The sequence below is a fragment of the Leuciscus leuciscus genome (assembly GCF_965113295.1).
Source record: "Leuciscus leuciscus genome assembly, chromosome: 24".
Classification (NCBI taxonomy): Eukaryota; Metazoa; Chordata; class Actinopteri; order Cypriniformes; family Leuciscidae; genus Leuciscus; species Leuciscus leuciscus.
The window spans coordinates 3,900,795-3,924,242 of NC_138723.1; the positions used below are offsets into that span (position 1 = coordinate 3,900,795).

General features: G+C 38.8%; 1 protein-coding gene across 1 annotated transcript in view; it reads right to left on the reverse strand.

The window, feature by feature from the left end:
* The window catches only part of fbn2a (fibrillin 2a), a 104,423-nt gene that overhangs the window by 50,021 nt on the left and 30,954 nt on the right, over window positions 1–23,448 (reverse strand). Inside the window, exons 13-32 of the mRNA XM_082157320.1 lie at window positions 22,849–22,974; window positions 21,248–21,370; window positions 20,996–21,118; window positions 18,656–18,808; window positions 17,585–17,638; window positions 17,078–17,203; window positions 16,657–16,782; window positions 14,630–14,749; window positions 14,353–14,490; window positions 10,040–10,090; window positions 9,801–9,926; window positions 5,543–5,770; window positions 5,297–5,422; window positions 4,909–5,037; window positions 3,480–3,605; window positions 3,151–3,276; window positions 1,506–1,628; window positions 1,189–1,314; window positions 749–874; window positions 449–571 (exon numbers count right to left, since the gene is read on the reverse strand). Coding sequence (XP_082013446.1) covers window positions 449–571; window positions 749–874; window positions 1,189–1,314; window positions 1,506–1,628; window positions 3,151–3,276; window positions 3,480–3,605; window positions 4,909–5,037; window positions 5,297–5,422; window positions 5,543–5,770; window positions 9,801–9,926; window positions 10,040–10,090; window positions 14,353–14,490; window positions 14,630–14,749; window positions 16,657–16,782; window positions 17,078–17,203; window positions 17,585–17,638; window positions 18,656–18,808; window positions 20,996–21,118; window positions 21,248–21,370; window positions 22,849–22,974 — 2,499 coding nt within the window. The remainder of the gene's footprint in view (window positions 1–448; window positions 572–748; window positions 875–1,188; window positions 1,315–1,505; window positions 1,629–3,150; window positions 3,277–3,479; window positions 3,606–4,908; window positions 5,038–5,296; window positions 5,423–5,542; window positions 5,771–9,800; window positions 9,927–10,039; window positions 10,091–14,352; window positions 14,491–14,629; window positions 14,750–16,656; window positions 16,783–17,077; window positions 17,204–17,584; window positions 17,639–18,655; window positions 18,809–20,995; window positions 21,119–21,247; window positions 21,371–22,848; window positions 22,975–23,448) is intronic.

A 23,448-nucleotide genomic window follows, 5' to 3' on the forward strand; every position in this document is an offset into this window, starting at 1 on the left:
GACATTTAGTTTTAATATTCAACAATAATATTGATCTGCCTGCATTGACACCATTATATGAGAACTGAACTGAGCTGGATGATGACATCACGGTTTTCTCCAGGGTGGCTATATATATATATATATATATATATAAATGAACAAAATTAATAACTTTTTTACTACAAAAATTAAACATCACTGAACTTACTTAAGCTGGACTATGACACTATTTTCTTCTGGAAATAAACTTTGTTGCATAATTTTCCTGTTATCTCTGTAAAGCTGCTTTGAAACAATCTGTATTGTAAAAAGCGCTATATAAATAAAGGTGACTAATTACCACAGGTAAGAGGGTTTGAAGCATTCTGCTAGCATTATAATCAAAAACACGGATAAGTTACATGGCCACATTCAGTTTACACACCTTTCTAGCCCAGTAACAGGGTAAATGAGGAATAACACGCACCAGCACATCTGACTCCATCCCCGGCCCAGCCGTCCCAGCAGGAGCAGAGGTAGTGTCCAGCGGTGTTGATACAGGCGGCGTGTGCATCACAGTTATGAGTGTTCGTCTCGCACTCATTAACATCTGTATCAGAGATTACATGCCAATACACAGATAATTAACAACTAATACAATGCTCTGTGCATTGTGGAGTATTGATGTACAGTAACAGTGTAAGTACAGTTTGGAAGTATATATATGTAATTAATTACACGTCACACATGTTACATGTCTGAGGTGTTTTTCTGGATCAGGTCTCACCGGTGCAGCCAGAGGTTCCCTTCTTCACAGCGTAACCCATCTCACAATGACAGATGTATGAACCCTCGGTGTTCTCACACTCCCCAAACATACAGATGCTGCTGTTGAGTTCACACTCATTCACATCTACAACAAAAATCCCACACCAACAAGACTAAAAACAAAATCACATTCTGTCAAATGACTATGCAAGATTCATAACAGACCCAGTACAGACAGACTCATTCATCTGGTAAGATATGCATCACATTCTTGTAATGCTAACTTTTAAAACATGGGTTATTACCAGATGTTGTCTTATTTTTGAACACATACTCTCTGTCACACACAGCAAAAGATCTTTGCAAAAGATGTGTGCTGAATTACATACAAATAAGCAAAAACAGAGCAAAAACATTCCTTCTAAAAATACATTCCTGCTTAAGAATTGAGCATCATACCGATGCATGTCCTTGTGTCTGCAGAAGTCATGAATCCTTCATAACACAGGCAATGATATGCTCCAGGAGAGTTAGTGCACTGACCACCTTCACAGATGCCAACATCCTCTTCGCACTCATTCACATCTGGAAAGAGAAAGAAAGAGAGGTGAGTCTATGTACAGTGTATGTGTGCAACTAGACATACAATATGCAAAGCACAATTTGATGCGCCACTCAATCAGCTGTGTTTGTACATTAAAGACCGCTGTGTTAAATGAGGCCTCTGTAGACACAGAAAAGCTCATCAGTGTTTGGTCAGGTTTGTAGTAGAGCACCTGCACATGTCCGCTGGTCCGGTGTCAGAGCATAACCCTGACCACAGATGCAGGAGTAACTCCCCCCAGAGTTACTACAGTACAGCTCACATCCTCCGTTCTCGATCGTACACTCGTCTATGTCTGAGGAACACAAGAGACATCAGAACACACACATATCTGGACATTCAGTAACAGCTGACAAGCAATTCACACTACTGTTCAAAAGACTGGGGTCACTAAGATTTTTTTTTGTTGCCAAAAATGTATCATTTTATTCAGCCAGGGCGAATTAAATTGATCACAATTGTCAATAAATACATAATATTACAAAAGACTTTCATTTTTTATAAATGCTATTCTTTTGAACTTTCTATCCATCAAAGAATCCTGAAAAAATGCATCATGGTTTCCACAAAAATATGAATCATCACAACTGTTTTCAGCATTGATAATAATCAGAAATGTTTCTTGATCATCAAATCATCATATTAGAATGATTTCTGAAGGATCATGTGACACTGAAGACTGGAGTAATGATGCTGAAAAATTAGCTTTGATCACAGGAATAAATTACAGTTTACAATATAGTCACATAGAAAACAGTTACATTATAATTATAATATTTCACAATATTCCTGTTTTTACTGTATTTTTGATCAAATAAATGCAGCGTTGGTGAGCAGAAGAGACTTCTTACAAAACAATCGTACTGACGTTTAAACGTGAGTGTAAATGAATAGCCACTTTGGTTTCATATACTCCTCTTTTAATTAATCTATCTACAGTTTCCAGACACACAAAAGAGTGGTTGGGCAGAGCCACAGATGAAATCCACTGCCGCTTCAATGCATATATTTTGAGTGATATGTAATGAGTGATGTATAATCAAGGTATTAATCAATATTTATCCTTCTACATATAAAATGATTTGAATGACTTCTTCAAGCTTATGGGATTTACGTAGTTATAGAATTACATGTCTGTTTACAGGAATGTGCTCTCTCCATGTTTTTGAGAAAGGCACCCAACATATGTTAATATATATATATATATATATATATATATATATATTTATTCTTCTAGCTGACCAAGACAGCCGAGGTCACTGGGGTCAGGCGCAATATTGTCTGAATCTCTCACTGAGAGAAATAACATGTTATCAGTGTGTTTTGGGGAAAGTCTTGTTTAGAGCCAGAGCTCGACCAACTTCAACCTTGAAGAAGCTGTGTATCCTGTATATCTCTGTGTGTGTGTGTGCTAGTATTCTTTGTTACAGATCAGTGTTGGTGAGGTGAACAACTGGCACCCTGGGGAGATGGAGTGACTTGTTTTTCCATCAAGCTGGAGCCTAGAAACGCAGTTCTGTGACCTCGGCGGGGTATCATGGAGATATGCTTCTGCCATTCCATCCATATGTGGAGGCTTTCTAAGTCTATCTATTTCTTAGCCAATCAGAATGAGTGTTGAAGCTGACTTCTGCTGATGAAACTGCAAACTATTCTTCAGTAAAATCTTCTTCAATTGACTGCACTTCTGACTCCTGGTATTCATTCATCATATCGGTCCTTGGGTCTTTAACTGTAAATTCCCCTACATAACTGACACAATGGAGAGTTTGAGGCTTTAAAGATCATTATGAGCTGATCTAATGTAAAGTTCTGACCTGTGCACCCTTTCCTATCAGGGGTTGTGTGATATCCAGAGTTGCAGGAGCACTGGTAGGTCCCCATCACATTCACACACCTGCCGTTATGACACAACGTGCTGCTCAGATCACACTCGTTCACATCTGCAGACAAACAGATCCATCAGAAGAATCAGACCAAAACAAAATATATATTTAGTTCATAACAGTGAAATTTAAAAAGTGATCAATGTACGATAATCAATATAATCGAGCTGAGAAGTGGTAAATAGTTATGTGCATTATTCTACTAATAAAAAAGAGAGTGAGATCCAGCACATAGAAATATGATATGATATAGTTCTCACCTTCACAGGCACTGCCGTCCACAGACAGACGATGACCCGGTGGACACACACACTTGTAGCTGCCATCAGTGTTTTCACAGGTGCCTCCACTGCACAGTGAGGGGTTTCTTTCACACTCATCAATATCTACAACATAAGCACACATACTCTCAGTCTAAAATACTGGAAGTTTCAGACCTCCAAAATTATTCCTCATTACAAAAATATGACTTGTTGAAACCAAGCTGCAAAACAACTAACTTTTTATTTACAGCACATTGTACAGGACCTTCAGACAAATTATTAATAAATAAATACATATATGTTTTTTGTGAGTATCATAATTGCAACAACAGGCTTTTATTGTTCATATAGTATGATATAGGAGAATATGGACTTTTTCTTGCTAGAAAAGTATCTATCAATCAGACGACTGAAGGCATGTAGTAGATTGTCTACAAGAAGTTTTTTTCAGCATCATGTTGATGATTTAAAGGCCTTAGACGTGTGTATCAAATATGATAAAGTAGCTTTATAGGGTTTTAAAAGAGACAGAAGACCAAAACTGAGCGTTTCTCACAAAAGGTCTAAATGAGGATAAAAAAAAACATCTTTGCAAATATACTATATAAATATAATATAAACTGTTTTAAGACTATGGAAGAAAAAACTGTGCTTTTTGTTGAGTATGATAATTCATACATCAGGCTTTTATAGCTCATTTAGATATAGTGAGAATATTGAGCTCATACACAGGAGGAAACAGCTCTATATTATATTATTCGGAGGCCCAAACTGAACAAAAATATGCAATTTGGTGCAGATGCTGATATTTATATGAACAAAAAGAACGATGAAATTCTGATAGCTTGTAATGTGATAAATTAGATCTTTATAAAAGTATAACAGACGACTTACATAAAATGCATATAAATATCAGTTACTCTATATTGCCCAATTATATGTCTGAATAAGATGTCTTTTTTTTTAATCAAATGATGTTTGACAAAACATATAATGCAATGCAATAGAATGATGATTGAGAGATGAACAAAAGCCTGTTGCATCATATTTGATACTGACATTTGAACATGATTTTTCTAAATATGGACAATCAAGTAAACCTACTTTACTTCAGTCCAGTACGTTTTCATCTTGAAATATTACTAACAATATAAAAGTTATTACATTTACAAAGATTCCACATTGAAAAGACATGTGAACTACAACCTGAAGGTTACAATTACACTAAAAGGCATTTTACTTGCTAAAATTTTTTTTAACATTTTAATTTTAAAATTTTAAAATTTTACTTGGCAAAAAACTAACATTAGTGAAACTCAAGCAACATACCAGTTTTAACAAATATCAAAGATCAGTTTAATGTATTAACAGAGAAAACTTAGCACAGTAGAAATAATGGAAAGTAAAGAGGCATACTATTACTCACCCATGCAGTTCTTCATCATCATTAATCCACTCTCGTAGCCGGGGAAACAGTCGCATTGGAAACTGCCCAGTGTGTTCACACACGTGCCATGACCACAGACATCAGGAGAAATCTTGCACTCGTCAATATCTGTGAAAATTTACACACACACTCAGATCTTGTAGAGAAACACATTAAAAGCTTTATCATTTTCAGCCGAATGCATGTACAGAAACTTAAAGGGTAGCGCAACATTCATCTGAAAATTATGTAACAAGAAAATATTAATATCCACCAGTTTATATCCTTGGGTCATATAAAGCAGGAAAAACATTAAGAAATTTCTCCAGTCAAACTTTTCTGATGAAAATGATTGGCTTTTTAAGTCTTCACCGACACTCAGTATCACCTGTGCAGTTTTGCTCATTGGTATCCAGTGCAAACCCACTGTCGCAACGGCATCTGAAGCTTCCAATGGTGTTCCGACATTTCCCGTGAACACAGATGCTTTGGAAAACTTTACACTCATTTATTTCTGACAAAGAGGGAATATCATAAACTTCATTATTTAAACAATATGAACTTTAAACAGCATATATGAACTTTATAAGAATAGACGTAACTAAATACTCAAGAGCAAATATATTTATTTGACCTTTATAAACAGCTCTGCCGGTGAGCATGTCGCCTTTGTTGGCGAAGCCCGGTCCTCTAGGGCACAGAGCGTCAAACTGGCGTGTGCCAGGCTCAGGGCATAAGTCACAATCGTTGCCCCAGGCCAAACCCACTGTACAGCAACACATATCCATATGGAACCGTCCTGGCACCGGCTGCGTACACACGTCTTCATCGTAGGTTAGGAAACAGGGTTCTGAACGAACATCTGGAGAAAAAATAGACTAAGAAACATTTCTTCCCAACATTTGGTGATGATTTTTTTTAATCACGGGACAGATAAAGCATAAATACTACACAATCACTAGTTGCTGATGTATTTCTACTGCCGCCCAGTCCTTATTAACACGACACGAAGACGTGTTTGAGATTAAACGGATCCTTCACTCAAAATTAAAAACGTATAATTTACTCACCCTCATAGTTGTTATTCCAAACCCATAAGACTTTTGTTAATCTTTCTTTCTTACGGCAAGGCATATACAGTATGTGGCAGTGAGACAGGCCTGTGGCGCACTGCATAAAAAAGCTGCGTAAGTCAAGGATCAAAGGGTATCAGTAAGATCTGGCGACCACTCTCTCTATCGCCTTTATTGCACATCTGTCAGCTGTCAAGCGATGAGAATGCGCAAAAAAACCCCAAAATAACGACTTTATTCAACTATTCCTTTTCTTCTGTGTGGGCCCCTGACGTGAGTTCACGAGAGCAACACGACGCATGCACCAGAACTGAGATGACGCAGAAGGGTCCCGATGTAGTGTTTAAAATGGTTCTAAAGTGTGCATGACCTGGATGTCCGAATCGTGAGAAACCAACGAGAAAACGTAAAAGTGCCTTACTTTTCACACTTCCCCATCAAATGATTGTGAGCGTCATCTTCTCAGTTCTGGCGCATGCGTCCTGTTGCTCTCGTGAACTATATACGCCATGCCTTCACTCTCCCAACAGAGTCAGACTGTAATTTCTTCATTCCAACTCAGAAGAAAACTGCACCTTTACTATCACTGAATGCACAACCATCAACTCTTCCGACTTCCTCCCTTCTCCTGGTTGCTCTGTGTGGCTTCTCTGGCCCAAGGCCGGCAGACTGCACTCCAGCCATGTGCTCATGGAGAGAAAGAGAACTTTCAACCAGAACAGAGTCAAACAAACCCTTCGAGTTCATCACCATTTCTTTCTTCAATGCAGAAGAAATCGTTTGAAACTCATGGAACCATCAAAATCCTTCTTCAGGAACTTCATGAAATGCTTTCACTGCAAAGGCCATGCAAGTATACTGTGACGAGCAGGACGAGGCCGAGGGCCGTGAGAGAGTGGCGCGAGGCCGGTGGCGTGATTAATGATGAGCGACGCACCGGTCTCCTATCTCTCACGGAGGAGCGGAAGCATAAAGGAGGAGCGATGACAGTGGAGATCGAGAGAGGCCAGGCCTGGATTTTATTTTATGTTTATGTTTTATTTATGTTTTTATTATGTCGTCCATGAGGGGATGCCGTCTTTTACTTTCGTTTTGTATTTGTTTTGTTTTGGTATTAAAAGTTTGTTGAATGTTCGCCAGTTCCCGCCTCCTTCTTCCCATAACAACGAACCTCGTTACATATACATTTAATGAGGTGCTCTGAAAATAATAAGCTGATGGTTATTTTCATAGTTAGATGAATCTTTTCCATAGCTTCATTCCCTGTCTACGGTTTCATCCTGTCACTTTCTATTTTACACATGCATGTGTGATTGTGCAAATGTGTATGTTTAGATTAGTTATGTTTGTGATTTAGTTAATAAAACTTGTGCACAATACGTATTTGGTTCTGATTCTCTGCTTGCAACAAAGTTTATCTTACGATTTAGATTTTGACTACAAGCTCTTAGTAGTACTGCACAGTAAGAAAGACATTTCCCTCCTCTGGAAATGAACATTTCTTAGAATTAATAAACAATTAACACTGAGTGTTCACGGGACGAACTGTTTGATTGATTGTAATATTAATTTTACTACATTTAATTTATTCTATTAACTGATCCAAATATTCATAATTAATTATTACAAGTTATGAATGATTATTAATATTTATTTTGAGCTAATTTTCTACACAGCCCCTAAGTTAATAACTAATGATCTTTGCAACAGAAGTGAATCAATCAAAACTAACTTTAGCTGAACAATGACTTTGTTCTAGAGCTGCTGTAAAGCCATAACAATCTCTGTTACTGTAATTTCCTGTTATCACTGTAAAGCTGCTTTGAAACTACCTGTATTGTCAAAAGCGCTATATAAATGATATGGCCGGTTGGTAGGGGTCGCCTACTGGGTGCCCAGCGAAGCAGTAACTGATCATAATCCTGTGCAGCTGAGGTCAAACGAGAGGGCAGCTGGTGACGGCTGTGCTTCCCTGGGGGCAAAGGGCAATTAAAAGCTCTTTTTTCCTGAACTCACAGCAGGATTGCATGTTTTCTACCACTGATCCAAAAAGCCCATTTAGGGACATAAGGAAATAGGTGCATCAAGAAACAACAGGTGATTCTTATTCATGGTTCTAGACAAGTTCAACTATAGATGTCTTTGCGCTGCTTTCATCAGCCCATAGGACCCACCTTGCAGTTCTCATCACAAAGTCAGCTGTGCATCTCACTCAGCTGCTTGAGCCTCATCCTCTTACCCCATGACTAATTCGGGAAGGAGAGGGTCCGAACCAGGGCAACTCAGTTCCAAGTTCACCTGGAATGACTAACATCACTTCTAGAACATTCACAAGTCAGAACGAAAGCAGTCCAAGCATGAGACTGGGTCCTGTAATGCCCCAATCCTAAACAGGTGGTACAAACGCGGTTCAAGTCTTTCCTTTCAATTTGATTGCCACAAGCATTTGTGCAAGACATGTCACATTTTATGGCGCAAGCTTTAAGCAGAACTTAAAGCTGATCCGGTGGCAGGAAGAATACGGAGTACAGTCCTCCAGCAAGCTGAAGCGGCCGGTCGAAACAGTGCTTAGTCAACACAAACTGAAACAGCTTCTTCACAAGCCGAGGCAGCAAGTACGCTTGTATTGCAACAGGATCTGTCACAACCAACCACAACGCTTGGTTGCGAGCCGTTCAATTGCAGTGAGTAATGTGGTTTTTTATCCTTTAATATTCACAAGCTCAAGAGTGAAGGACCGTTCACACCAAGAACGATAACTATAAAGATAACGGTAACACTTTACAATAAGGTTAATAAGTTAACTACCTTAGTTAACATGAACTAAGAATGAACAATACTTCTACAGCATTTATTAATCTTAGTTAATATCAATTTCAACATTTACTAATACATTATTAGAATCAAAGGTTGTATTTGTTAGCATTAGTTAATGCACCGTGAACTAACATGAACAAACAATGAACAGCTGGATTAATATTAACTAACATTAACAAAGATGAATAAATACAGTAACAAATGTATTGCTCATTGTTAGTTCATGTTAGTTAATACATTAACTAATGTTAACTAATGAACCTTATTGTAAAGTGTTACCAAGATAACTATATTAGTGTCCACACCAGCACTGTTTATATCATTCTTTAGCAGGAGAAAATCTTTCTGAAAGTAGTTCCACCGATATCGTTTCTCTGTGCCGTTATCGTTATAGCTGTGGTGTGAACTCTGCTATTCTTTAATATTGAGAATGATTTTTAGAACTATATCTTTATCGTTATCTTTATAGTGATCGTCCTTGGTGTGTACGAGCCTTTAGTCTTGAGGAGCAAAATTCTAAATGTGAATGGGCCGCTGTGTCATGGTAAGTTACGCACATGGCCAAAGAGCCAGCAGCCAATTCACAGTGTGTTCAAGGAGATCTTCAAGAGCAGAGAGTGGTCTGTGTAATTAGTTCTGGAGCGCTAACAAGCTTGTATTTTGTTTGTATTTTGTAACTTTATTTTTATTTGAAGATGAATGAAAGTCTTATGGACATGAAACGATATGACAAAATCATGCAGATGCAGGCTATAAAAAAGCTTCAGCAGTGTCTGCCAGTGTTGATATACAATAAAGTTATCTGAGTACTGGATAAATGATTATAAAAGACTACTTATGGTTAAAGCACACAAGATCAGAAGGATTTCCAAAGATCCAGATCCGAAAACATATTTCAGGGCATTAAAGCCAAAGAAAGAGAGATGGAGTGATAGTGGCTATGGTGAAGGTGAATGACTATGACAAAGAGCTGAAGACAGCAGATACTCCAGCGTAACTCACCCACACAGAGACGTCCAGTGACATCCAGAGTGAGACTCTCTGGACACTGACATTTAAAGGAACCTCTAGTGTTCACACAGTGTCCATTATGACACACACCAGGAAACACCTCACACTCATTCACATCTACACAGAGAGAGAGCGACAGAAAAGTGCATTGTGATTAACTAGGTAAGCTTAAAACAAAAATCGGAGATTTTATAGTTTATGTGTCAGTCACTTCAATATGACACGGTCACCTTCACATGAAGCTCCTCTTGGCCGAGCAAATCCTTGTTCACATACAGGATCTGTGGACATAAATAACAGCATTCATGAAATATCCAATATCCACAATCCATTATTTTCCTCTGAAAAGACATACAGGTTTTAAATTAATAAAAATACCAGTAAAACTGTTTGAAACATTTTCAAGTATTTAATATTTTTGCCAATAAATTATACTTTTAAAGGTTTTTTTTTAACAAAAATGTGAATATTTTTAATCATATAATATAATGGGCTAATAAACTAATCAGGTTGAAATTCAAATATACTTAACATGTACAGTATATTATGATTCCTAGCTTTTTTGAAAGAAATTCTTTTATTCAGCAAGGACACTTTGATCAATTGATCAAAAGAGTAAAAAGATTTAGTAAATTCTTTTTCTATTTATCAAAGAATCTCGAAAAAATCTATTGCAGCTTCAACAAAAATATTAAACATTAACTGTTTTAAATATTGATCATAATTAGAAATATTTCTCGAGCACCACATCACCATTTTAGAATGATGTATTTTTTGTTATTTTCACTTTTCTTACATTTTAGAAACAGAAATAAAACAGAAAATAAAAAAATAAGAAATAAGAAATATTTAATATAAATATTATATTATATTTGTATAAATATACATGTATAAATATAAGAAAATGTCATATTGCGATTATTGAGGTCAATAATGCGATTGTGATATATTAAATAAATGGTTTCATGAGTCAGCTTGCTTAATTCTCAAGGAAAATGCACACATAGATTAGTGATAATGCTGAAGTGTGTATTTCTCAACTCAGTGTTTTCAAATTAAATGAATATTTTTTACAAAATTAAATAATGACATCTTTGCATTACTGCAAACTTGTTATTGTCTCAATAGTACAATAGTATAAAATAAATAGAACAATAAATAAGAACAAGTATGCTCATGAAAATAAGATTTAAAATAAGAAACATTTGGTAACTAAACAGAATTTTGTTAAGTTTAGTGACAATATGTTTTTACTGTTTTACTGACAATACTGTTTTTATTGTTGCTTGATCTTGTGATTTGATTCCGATCTTGATTCATTATCGATTAATTTGGATAAATATTAGGTACAGTAGATACATGTTAATTTTTCTCAAGACAAATGCTAATGCACCTAATGCTGTAAACATACAGAGAGCCCAGTCAGCAGGTATTATTATAAAAGGTTACAAATAACTCATATTAAATATAATTTGGTTTTTACTAGGCTATAATAACAACGTTACAATATTAGAATGACACAAGTAAAAATATAATAAATATTGAATATAGTGCACATATTTAGCAAAATACTCCTCTCTCTATATAATTTGTCTAGCCAACTAACGTGCGATCAAATGGCTTTCCTGAGGTAAAGGTAACGTTATATGACACAGCCTATTGTTCTCCAGCTGGTTTATTGACCTCTTTCTGCAGTTGAAAAGCACTGATTGATCAATATTATGTATGAGGCATAAACATTTCGGTAAGTTCTACTGTATCGTTCAACACACCTATTGATCATTTGTGTTTATTTACTATTAACTAGTAAAGAGTAAGAGATGTTCGGTTCACAACCACGATCTGTCACGTCAGATTTACAAGCGCCAAAACGCTATTGTTTGAATTTATTATTCGCTATTGTTCGCTATTGGCTAAACTGAAACTGACTGGTCTTCTTTTTATTAGTGGTGTAGAAAATGGGCAAACCGCTCTCAGAGAGAATGGGTGGTCATGTCCACACATGCATTTATTTATTTAATAAAATAGCATTTTGCATCATATAATTGCACAGGCTTGACATCGCGATTGCAATATGATTAATCGTGCAGCACTAGTTCCTTTTTAGAAAGAAATGATATCTGCGAGGATTTCCAGTCAGGATCTAGACCGTACCATAGTACCGAGACAGCTCTCATTAGAGTCACAAATGATTTGCTCTTATCATCCAATCTTATCATCCAATCTCTCTATTAGTGTTACTCGATCTTAGTGCTACATTTGATACTATTGACCACAACATTATTTTAAATAGACTCGAAAATTATGTTGGCATTAGTGGAATTGCATTGAATTGAATTGACACATGGAAGCAAGGGATGCACCGATACCACTTTTTCCAGAACGAGTCCGATACCGATACTTTCATTTTTGGTACTCGCCGATACCATATAACCGATACCTGTATCTTCACTGCATTTTTATTTTTAAATATTGGTAGAGAAAACAAAAGAATATAAATCATATTAGTTGGCTTAATTTGTTCAAATAAATATTTCCTTCAGTTATTTTCATGCTTAATTAAGCCTACTGCTAAACAATAAACAAGCATTGTATGAACTTCTGTTACTTTCACTCTTCATTTTATTGCTCTATCATATTTTATCTTTCATTTAACCAGCAGGGCTCAGTGCTGAGGACTGGGTCAGTGGTACAAATGTTAATGTGAATTTAAAACATTATTAAAGACAAGTTAGCAGTCAGTAATAAAATAAGAACAAATAATCAAATTACACACAGAGGGTTTTTTCGGGTAATTTTAAATTTTTCGGGTAGATCTAACACAGGGATGGGCAACTTCGGTCCTGGAGGGCCACTGTCCTACAGAGTTTAGCTTCAACCCTAATCAAACACACCTGAACAAGCTAATCAAGGTCCTCAGGATTACTAGAAAATTACAGGCAGGTGATTTTTTCAGGGTTGGAGCTAAACTCTGTAGGACAGTAGCCCTCCAGGACCGAAGTTCTGTACCCTGATCTAACAGGTACAGAAATTTGAATAAAGTAATCAAATGTGAAAAAACACTGCATATTAATTACTGAATAAATTAAATATAGATGGATCTTTTTGTAAAGTTACAAAAGGTAGCCTATTTAGTCAAGAGCAGTGAGTAATGTATTTGTCCTTTGTTTGAATAGCATTAAAACACAATGCTGCCCCTTTAAGACCAAACACACGGACCCCATTTAAATATACTGTCTATGTTCACTTGAATTCGTCAGTACAAGCAAGAGACGTGAAAGACAATTCAATTCAGCATTCGCGCGCTGAGATGCTGGTTTTCGGGGTGCGCGCTTTGGATGTTTGAGTTCATGGAACTTCTTGAATTGCACACGTCCTGTAAATAATGTATGGAACCACTCGTTATACATACAATAGGGAACAGTTCATGTTTTACTTACATTTACGATTTAGTTTTAATCCAAATAACACGTGCTGAGTGAATGATCAGCAATCAAGAGCATTCAACAGAAGTGTTCTCTCTCTCTCTCTCTCTCTCTCTCTCTCTCGTCAGTTAACGTTAATAAGCTACATGCCTCGTTTTACTTTCTTTGCCATTGACATCCGACTGAACTACAAACTTTCCACTGATGTCTGTTTAAAGGGATGCGCTCGACCAGCTCAGCTCGCGCACCACAGCTGTGTGTTACTATATTTTGTTTAATATTCCACTAATAAGATCTATTTACTTCATAGACAGCCTTCTTTTTTATCCCCATTATTCTCTCTGTGTTCAGTGTTCCTTTGTCTGGGCACAAGTGTACAAGCGCTGCCTGGTATCGGTATCGGAGCATTTTTACGAGTACGAATACATGAACTCAGTATCGGGCCCAAGTGGAAGCAACAAAAAATTCTGTATTATGAATTTTTAAGGCCAGACAAGTAATTTGGTGAGGTAAATTGTTAAAGAAAGACTACATGCCTGCGCACATCCCTATAGACTAAACACGTAATACGCATGTGCACGCCGTCAGCGTTTTCACAGATTCGCGTTTTTGAAGTTTACACGGATATGATTACGTTATTTAAATATTTTCAAGACTTGCACCTTGGAACCAATTTCAAGGTTTGCATTCTCGAGCCACCAGGCACTGTTGTTGTGCGGATGAGCGGCCGGAGCGTGTGGAGGGTTTTCTGTTAGAGCGGTGTCGTGTTAGCGGCCCCTAAGTTAATAACTAATGATCTTTGCAATGGAAGTGAATCAATCAAAACTAACTTTAGCTGGACAATAACTTTATTCTAGAGCTGCTGTAAAGCCATAACAATCTCTGTTACTATAATTTCCTATTATCACTATAAAGCTGCTTTGAAACAATCTACAACATTATTAAAAGCGCTGTATAAATGGTGACTACTATATTTTTTATCAAATAAATGCAGCCTTGGTGAACATGAGACCTTTTTTAAAAATCCTTAAAAAAAACCACCTTTTAACACAGTGTCTAGTACAGTAGTGCTCATGCTTCTCGAACTCAGTACAGTAAGCAGCACAGTGTTTTCATACCGGTTTGACATGGTTCACATGGGCTTCCCCAGGCCGCTCCCAGCGTGGCACAGCACTGTGACCTCAGTGTAGCTCCATTAATGTTCACTTCACAGCGGCCGTCCTGGAGGGTTAACCAGCACGTGCCCTTCAGACTGTCTGTGGGAATAAACCTCCATCAGCACAATCAAAATACTCAGAAAAATATGATCCCCCCCCCCACACACCAACATATGTGAATCATGAAATTGAAATCATCTTGAGGTGTGTGTGTGCATGATTTAACATGTACATTTACCAACACATAAAAGTCCAGTGGAGTCCAGTTTACTTCCTAGTGAGCACTCGCAGGAGAAGGAGCCCGCACTGTTCTTACACACTCCATTAACACACGGTCCGCTCGCACACTCATTCACGTCTGGGGAACAGAACACTGATAGTTTTGACAATCTGAAAGGTTAAAGGGGACCTATTATGAAACATTCACTTTAAAATGGTTTTTGTACATCATTTTGTGTCATGGGTCCTTTGCACCATGACCTCGAGCCAAACACCCCCCCAGAAGCCTTTTTTCCCTTGGTTGAACATTATTAAAGTTAGAGCTTATTTAGAGATATCAGCCGGATGGCTTAGTGCAGGCGTTAACGGATTTAAGGCTGTATCCCGTAAATTACCCCACTAATAATGCCCAGAATGGCACCAAACTTATACAGTATTTCAAATAGGTTCTGTACTCTGTACTTCTGTAAGTTTGTAAGTACATCAGGAGTTTATTTATACAATAATGTTCAACCAAGGGAAAAAAGGCTTCTGGGGGGGTGTTTGGCTCGAGGTCATGGTGCAAAGGACCCTAGGTTGATTTTACTCCGAACCATCCCTTTAATACTTATGGGACACTCCATCTGACATCCAGCTTTCTGTGCGTGTGATTCGGCTGTGTGGTTTAGAAAACCATATATCGGAACTTTAGACTGATATGATTTTAAAACGCATGCAGATAATAAACTTTCATGATGATGAAGAACTGCAATGTAACGTGAGCGTGAGCGCGATAGAGATGATAAGACCCAAAAAGATGTTTTAGTTTTTGGCAGAGTATGCGAGGCACAAGTTGTACAGGCTCCGCCCTCTTCTGGAAAGGGGGCGGAGCAGCAGCTCATTTGCATTTAAAAAATACATGCACAAAAAAAACGTGTTTTTACTTCCACTCATGGGCATTTACAACATGGTATAATACATGATCTGTGGGGTATTCTTGTAAAAAGGGGCATAATAGGTCCTCTTTAAATGATCTGACTGATGTGAGGAAAGTTTTCTATGTGAATATATGTTAAGATGTAATGTATTCCTGTGATCAAAGCTGCATTTTCAGCATCATTACTCCAGTCTTCAGAGTCACATGATCCTTCAGAAATCATTCTAATATGATGATTTGCCACTCAAGAAACATTTCTGATTATTATCAATGTTGAAAACAGTTGAGCTGCTTCATATTTTGGTGAAAACCGTGATACACTAACATTCAAAAGCTTGAGTTAAGTACGTTTTTTTAAACAAATGAATGTATACTTTTATTCAGTAAGGATACATTACATTGATCAAAAGTGACAGTAGACGTGTATTAATGTTGCAAAAGTGTAATGCCTAGTTTCATGTTTCTTTTCACAGTCATGTCACTGTCTTGTCATGTGATTCCCTTGCCATCATGTTAATTGTTTCCCTGGTGTAACCTCTGGTGGCGAGTTTCATGTTTATTTTAAGTCATGTTATGTTATGTCAAGTCAAGCCTGCATTTAGGTTCACTACAACTTGCTTCAGTAGACTATGTTACAAAAAGATTCTATTTCAAATTTATGTTGTTCTTTTCAAGGTTTCCACAAAAATATGAAGCAGCAGAAATGTTTCAACATTGATAATAAATCAGAAATGTTTCATCATATTAGAATGATTTCTGATGGATCATGTGACACTGAAGACTGGAGCAATGATGCTGAAAATTCAGCTTTGATCACATGAATAAATTACATATAGAAGTAGAAGAATAGAAGTTATTAGAACAGTATGTAAAATTTTAATAATTCTTCTCTATATTACTGTTTTTACTGTATTTTTTATCAAATAAATGCAGCCTTAGTGAGCAGAAGAGACTTCTTACAGAAAAAAAAAACTGTACCACTGATCTACTTCACCAGACATGTCAGGGCACGTAAGGCATGTCTGATTTCGGGTTTAATACTGTAAACACCTGCCTCTGGAATTTACAGCATGTTTCTACACACATAGGGAACTGAAATGAAGCGACAGACGAGCCTAAGAGTAACTGACCCTCGCAAGTCTCGGTGTCGAGTCTGAAGGAGTATCCGGCCGGGCAGGTGCAGCTGTAGCTCCCGGGAACATTACGGCACAGGCCATGATCGCACAGGAGACGGTTCACCACACATTCATCGATATCTGCAAACACAGACGGCAAACCCTGAGAGGAGGATGCTGGGTCATCACACACATCACATAACATTTGACTACTGTAATTCCGCATCATATAGCCTCTCTTATTATTATTTTTACACTGTACAGCAATATTCCTTCAGGAAACAACTACAGTGTTGTCAATTTACATCCTTAAATTGATATTTAAAATGGAAAAACTGTATGAATTCAACGGTGACTGCTGAACGTTATCTCCACAGGTGTGAGTTGAGTAGTGCGCTGTCAGAAACTCATCTGTGCATATTACAGGTCAACTGACCCAGACAGTTTCTGCCAGACTGGTCACTTTCATAGCCGCTGTTGCAGACGCAGCGGAAACTTCCTCTGAGATTCTCACACACTCCATTAGGGCAGATATCAGGATCCAGAGCACACTCATTAATGTCTGCCTCACAAAGAAACACAAAATGTTATTAAGTTTAACATTAATTTAAAAGGTTACAATTTTAATTTTATTCCAGTTTTAGTTTGTTTGGGTTACAATTTATTTTAAGGTGTCTTTGTTACACTGTAATTATATATTTAAGTATTGAGTAATATTAGGTAACTTCATGTACTTACTACAGTGTTAGATTAGGGTTTTGTTGAGTGTTAGTTGCATGTAATAATGCATACTTTGTTGTTATTACTATTGTAACTACATGTAACAATGACACTGTAAAGTAAAGTGTGACCTTTGTTTGTTTAGTTTGTCTGACTTTCGGCAACTACAATCGACTCGTCCATTAATTCCAGGATAACACATGAAACATGACATCAGAATTACCTTTGCCATCAGCAGAAAATCCAGCACCACTCGAACACAAGGCCTGAAACTCAACTAGAACAGCAAGAGAACACATGACAGCAGTGAATAATACCTCATATCTGTGTGAAAGATAACATGCTTTACAGATTTTCTTTAATCAGACTAACACTTGTGAATGCATTAGCTCGAATAAACTGTAACTAACAATCAGTTAGCAAAACCCTCCCCTCCTCAAAACAACTGACATATTTATTACAGGAAAATAAAAGCAGCTACAAGACAATTGACATGGGAAACATAGATCATAATCTTTATTAAAAAGTAAAAAAAAACATGTTTGGGAGACATTGATGGAAGACATGCTAGACAGAAAACAGAACAATTTAATAATTAAGCAGAGCTGGTCTTAGTGGCGGTTCATTTCCATATGTTCCTAATTCTGTCTGGGTTCTCCTCCCAAAACTCTCCCATTAAGAGAAACAGTGCATGAAAATAAACAGCCGGAAGGGAAGAAATAAGAACCATGTTTAGAAACCCTGTAAACTGCAGTGTGCTTCGCTCCCATATGCCACAACACACGCACAAGTCCTTGAAGACCCTATTTATGGATTTCATCAGGTCCCTTTCCACAGGTATATTAATCAAGCACAATGCAGTCTGCATTCATAATCTAGGTGCTTGATTTTATACACCTGTGGAAAGGGACCTGATGAAACCCATGAATACTTCAAAACTGAGTTCTACCCTGGACATTCATATCTATATCGTTCTCACAACATTTTAACCAATGTCTTCACACCACAAACATGAAGAAACAAGCTGCAAGTCTGCAACATACCCAACACATCTCTTCAGGCCTGTACAACACTACTGTACCAAACGGGTATCAAAAACAGGCCTCTGCGTGAATAACACCCCCTTCCAGAGGACCACTTCACATGTACAGTGTTACACATCATTTATATTAGTAGAATTAGTTCAAATAACCACACACACAGTTCTGCAAGCTGTTTCCAAAAGTAACTTAATAAATAACACACAACATGAGTCCAGTAATGAGTATGCTCGGTGTAACTGGGTAAGGTTTACCTGAGTGTTTGCCAGGGCAGGGATGGCACGGCTCCCCGAAGGCATAGTCAGGGTTGGCACAGCAGCACTGAGACTTGGTGACGGCTCGCTGGAAGGGCCGAACACACAAGCCTCTTCTCACAGCTGCGTAACAGGTGCTGCGCATGTGTGTGTCTGCAACACACATATGTGAGGAATACAGTCTGAATCAAAGTCTGACATACCATCAAAAACCAAAGCCCACGGACCACAAATGCAGGTAAACTACAGAGGATCTGTGCCAAAAATCCTTCCGAGGTATAATACAAAATACCAAAAAATATATAAATCAACTGATTGTGTACATTTAAAAACATACTTTCCCTTAACCAAACTGGCAACAACTTGAGATCTAGTTAAATATCTATTTTAATAACAGATATTAGGAATAAATACTGTGCTGCCAAAAAGTAAATGTTTCGCAAAAACATTTGTTTTAAGACAGTAACTCATCTTTTGCTTTAGTGTTCCAGAAGGAAACATCAGTTTTTAATTTCCAAACATTGCTTTTGCAAATATTGTCAAATTCCAGTGATATTTTCAAGTCCTACAACAACATGTCTGACCCACACTGAGCTCATCATCATCAAGAGCAACTTGATCTACAGGTCTGAAAACACCCTCAGGGCCCTATTTTAACGATCTGAAACGCAAGTGTCAAAGCGCAAAGCGCAAGTAACTTTGTGGGCGGGTCTCGGCGCTGTTGCTATTTTCCCGGCGGGATAAATGACTATTGCGCCAGGCGCAAATCTAAAATGGGTTGGTCTGAAGTAGCTTCATTATTCATAGGTGTGGTTTGGGCGTAACGTGAAATAAACCAATCAGAGCGTCATCTCACATTCCCTTTAAGAGCAAACGCGCTTTTTCCATAGCGGATTGCTATTGAAACGGCGGATTTGCCAGGCGCGCGCCAGGAGCGGTTCACAGCCAAGGAGAGCAACGCTCTCGTCACGGCCGTAAAAGAGAGAAGTTACATTGAAATGGAGAAACCCACCCAAATTAACTTCGGTTAAACAGGCGTATGATAATTTGGGTAAATGTGTAAGCTAGATGTATGCTTTTATAATAAATAGTCTATCTATCTATCTATCTATCTATCTATCTATCTATCTATCTATCTATCTATCTATCTATCTATCTATCTATCTATCTATCTATCTATCTATCGTAATAATGTATTCAAAAATGAAAACTGCTGCTTCTGTGTAGATGAGAGAATCAAAGTGTAGGCTATGTGCGTTGTGCACACGCTACATTGATTATGGCCAAGCATGCGCCCTTAAAATAGCATATGAATAACATGCGCAACGCGCCACTGACTTTAAACTATTTTTTCCTGGTTAGTGGCGCAATTGTTTTCTAAACCTGCAAAATAGCATGAATGAACGTTTGCGCCGGAACACGCCTCCTCTTTGCGCTGAACCGCCCCCGGGAGCGCAAGTGTATTTCCTAACTTACCGACGTGCTTCTGTGGAGGGAAAAGTCCGCTTTGCGCGGGTGCAAAATAGGAATGATACATGCGTCGGTGTACAAAGTCACTTGCGCTGGGTGCAAGATAGGGCCCTCAGTCTCTTACATAACGCTTTTCAGAACTGCAGATTGCTTGATTTATGAAACAGGGATTTATTGCTACAATAGCTATGTCTCCATACGAAGTTGCAAATTTAACTTATGTGTAAAATTGGAATGTCGCATAAAACATTTGTGAATAAAGTCAAGTCAAGTCACCTTTATTTCTATAGCGCTTTATACAATACAGAGTGTTTCAAAGCAGCTTTACAGAGATAACAGGAAAATAATGACCAAATATTACATCAGAAAATTCCCCATGAAAATATCTTCATATTTAGAATATCCATCAATCAGATGCACATTAGTTGCATTTGCTACAGCAACAGTAGGCTCCTGTCACGGTTACTTTCAGAATTGTCATTGGACGGCGTAAAATTAAAAACTTTTAGCATTTTATCTCCAATATCCAATATCCAAATTACATGTACCATAACAACACCTTTTAATATTGTTAAAGGAATTTAACAAAACAAGAGGTTTGTCTATGTCCAACAGTTCTGTAAAGCTTGACGAACGTCAAAATAGCAGATGACAAGGCTTCCCAACGCAGCGATTTGATTGGCTATTTGGCCTGTCACTCATTTATCTGCCATAAGATCAGTTACCATACTGCCCCACAAAGAGCACATAAATTCTTATACATGATAGATAGACTACACAAGCAAATTAGTACCCTTTATTTGGGATTTTAATAAATCAGACAAATATATTATTGTGCATGCAAGTGTGCAAAGTTTAGCTAGCTCTTACCTACACAAATGCGGCCACTTACTCCAACAGTAAGACCTGCAAAACACTCACACCTGAAAGAGCCCTGTGTGTTTACACACCGTCCATTCATACACACACCTGGTGTCTGGCACTCATCGATATCTGTGAGGGACACACACATTAACACGAAACCCAACTTTACTCACAAAATATTCAAATGTAAGCACACTAATTTCAGTAAATGTCATTTTTAGAGTAATGTTATTTTTAGAAATGTGAAAGGGAGCTGACCTGTACAGTATCGGCCGCTGGAGTTGAGGGTGAACCCAGGTTTACACACACATTTAAAGCTGCCGTCTTCATTAATGCACATGCCGTTGAGACACATGTTTGTGGCGGCACATTCATCATGATCTGATTGAGGAAACAGGAAACTCTTATCGCATTCTTACTGTAGGGAGTAATGCAGATAATCCACATTATAACCCTCTATTTCTGCCCATCCTGTTATGTTATTCAGGTTGTGTTCATTTGGCCTTGGGTAATCTAATATAAATCAAGCGTAGCGTCAGTTCTGGCAGGTCACGTTAGTCAAGCTCGCATCAGTGACTCTCAGCTGATCCACGTCTACCTATAGGAATACGACGCCTATCACTGTATATATTATACACTGTATACTATATATAAGCTCCTTCAGTATTATCAGCAGCCATCGCGTTTCTCAGGAGCGATTTACTCTCCTCCCTCCCCAGCTCCTCCTCTCTCCCCAGCTCCTCCTCCCTCTCCAGCTCCTCCTCCCTCTCCAGCTCCTCCTCCCTCCCCAGCTCCTCCTCTCTCCCCAGCTCCTCCTCCCTCTCCAGCTCCTCCTCCCTCTCCAGCTCCTCCTCCCTCTCCAGCTCCTCCTCCCTCTCCAGCTCCTCCTCCCTCCCCAGCTCCTCCTCTCTCCCCAGCTCCTCCTCCCTCTCTAGCTCCTCATCTCTCCCCAGCTCCTCCTCTCTCCCCAGCTCCTCCTCTCTCCCCAGCTCCTCCTCCCTCTCTAGCTCCTCCTCCCTCTCCAGCTCCTCCTCTCTCCCCAGCTCCTCCTCTCTCCCCAGCTCCTCCTCTCTCCCCAGCTCCTCCTCCCTCTCTAGCTCCTCCTCCCTCTCTAGCTCCTCCTCCCTCTCCAGCTCCTCCTCTCTCCCCAGCTCCTCCTCTCTCCCCAGCTCCTCCTCTCTCCCCAGCTCCTCCTCCCTCTCCAGCTCCTCCTCTCTCCCCAGCTCCTCCTCCCTCTCCAGCTCCTCCTCTCTCCCCAGCACCTCCTCCCTCCCCAGCTCCTCCTCCCTCCCCAGCTCCTCCTCCCTCCCCAGCTCCTCCTCTCTCCCCAGCTCCTCCTCTCTCCCCAGCTCCTCCTCCCTCTCTAGCTCCTCCTCCCTCCCCAGCTCCTCCTCCCTCTCTAGCTCCTCCTCCCTCCCCAGCTCCTCCTCCCTCCCCAGCTCCTCCTCTCTCCCCAGCTCCTCCTCCCTCTCCAGCTCCTCCTCCCTCCCCAGCTCCTCCTGTCTCAGTCAGAATTGGGCTTTCTGATTCCCCTTGAATCAGAATAAATTCTCGAATTATGTTGTACTTTAAAATCTTGAATTATTGATATCTGCAATACATTCATGTTGGTTCTGTTCTGTTACCCTAAGGAGGGTTATTGCTGCTCATGTTCATGCTAGGCTGCACGGATGCACAGGGAGTTCTCGCCCAGAACAGAACCACACCGCCAATCCAAACTGTATGCTAATTGTCAATCGTATTGGACGATAGTGGTCCTGACAGAATTGCTGTATTATAGTAAAAACATTTGTGTGTGGAAAAATGATTACATATAACTGCTATGAACTGAAAAAGGCTGACTATGGTGGGGGTCTTACCTATGCAGTTTCGGCCATCAGGTGTGAGCTTGAATCCTGCGTTACAGATGCACTGAAAACTGCCCTCTGTGTTCAGACAGCGGCCGTTCTTACACAGCACCCCGTTCTGAAGACACTCGTCAATGTCTACAAACAATACCATCACAGAAGTCAACACAGCTTCACCATATTCTAGTCAAACATACAAAACCTAGAGAAGACTATTTATTTTGGTCCTGTAGGACCAAAACAACCATGGAAAATAATCTAGTGCACTCATTAGAGTTTTGTTGACTGAACTTGTGTAGGTGACAAAAGTTTTTTGACAGCTCCATAGCCCTTTATGCACTCAATCTTTTTACAATTATTTTACGACAGCGGTAATGCACAATTCCTCTTCCAACCTGTAGGGGGACCGAAGAGGAAAAGTGCTTTTGTGTTGCTTTAAAGCCTCAGAAATAGTGCACACACTCGAAAAATATCCAGGCTGAAATTGGGTTGTGTTAGGAATTCTGGAGGACTTGCTCTTAGGTCCTGTTCACACCTGGTATTAAGATGTGTTTTGGTCGATCGGATCTCAAGTGGACGATGTTAAATACAGGTGTAAACCTGAAGCGCTTT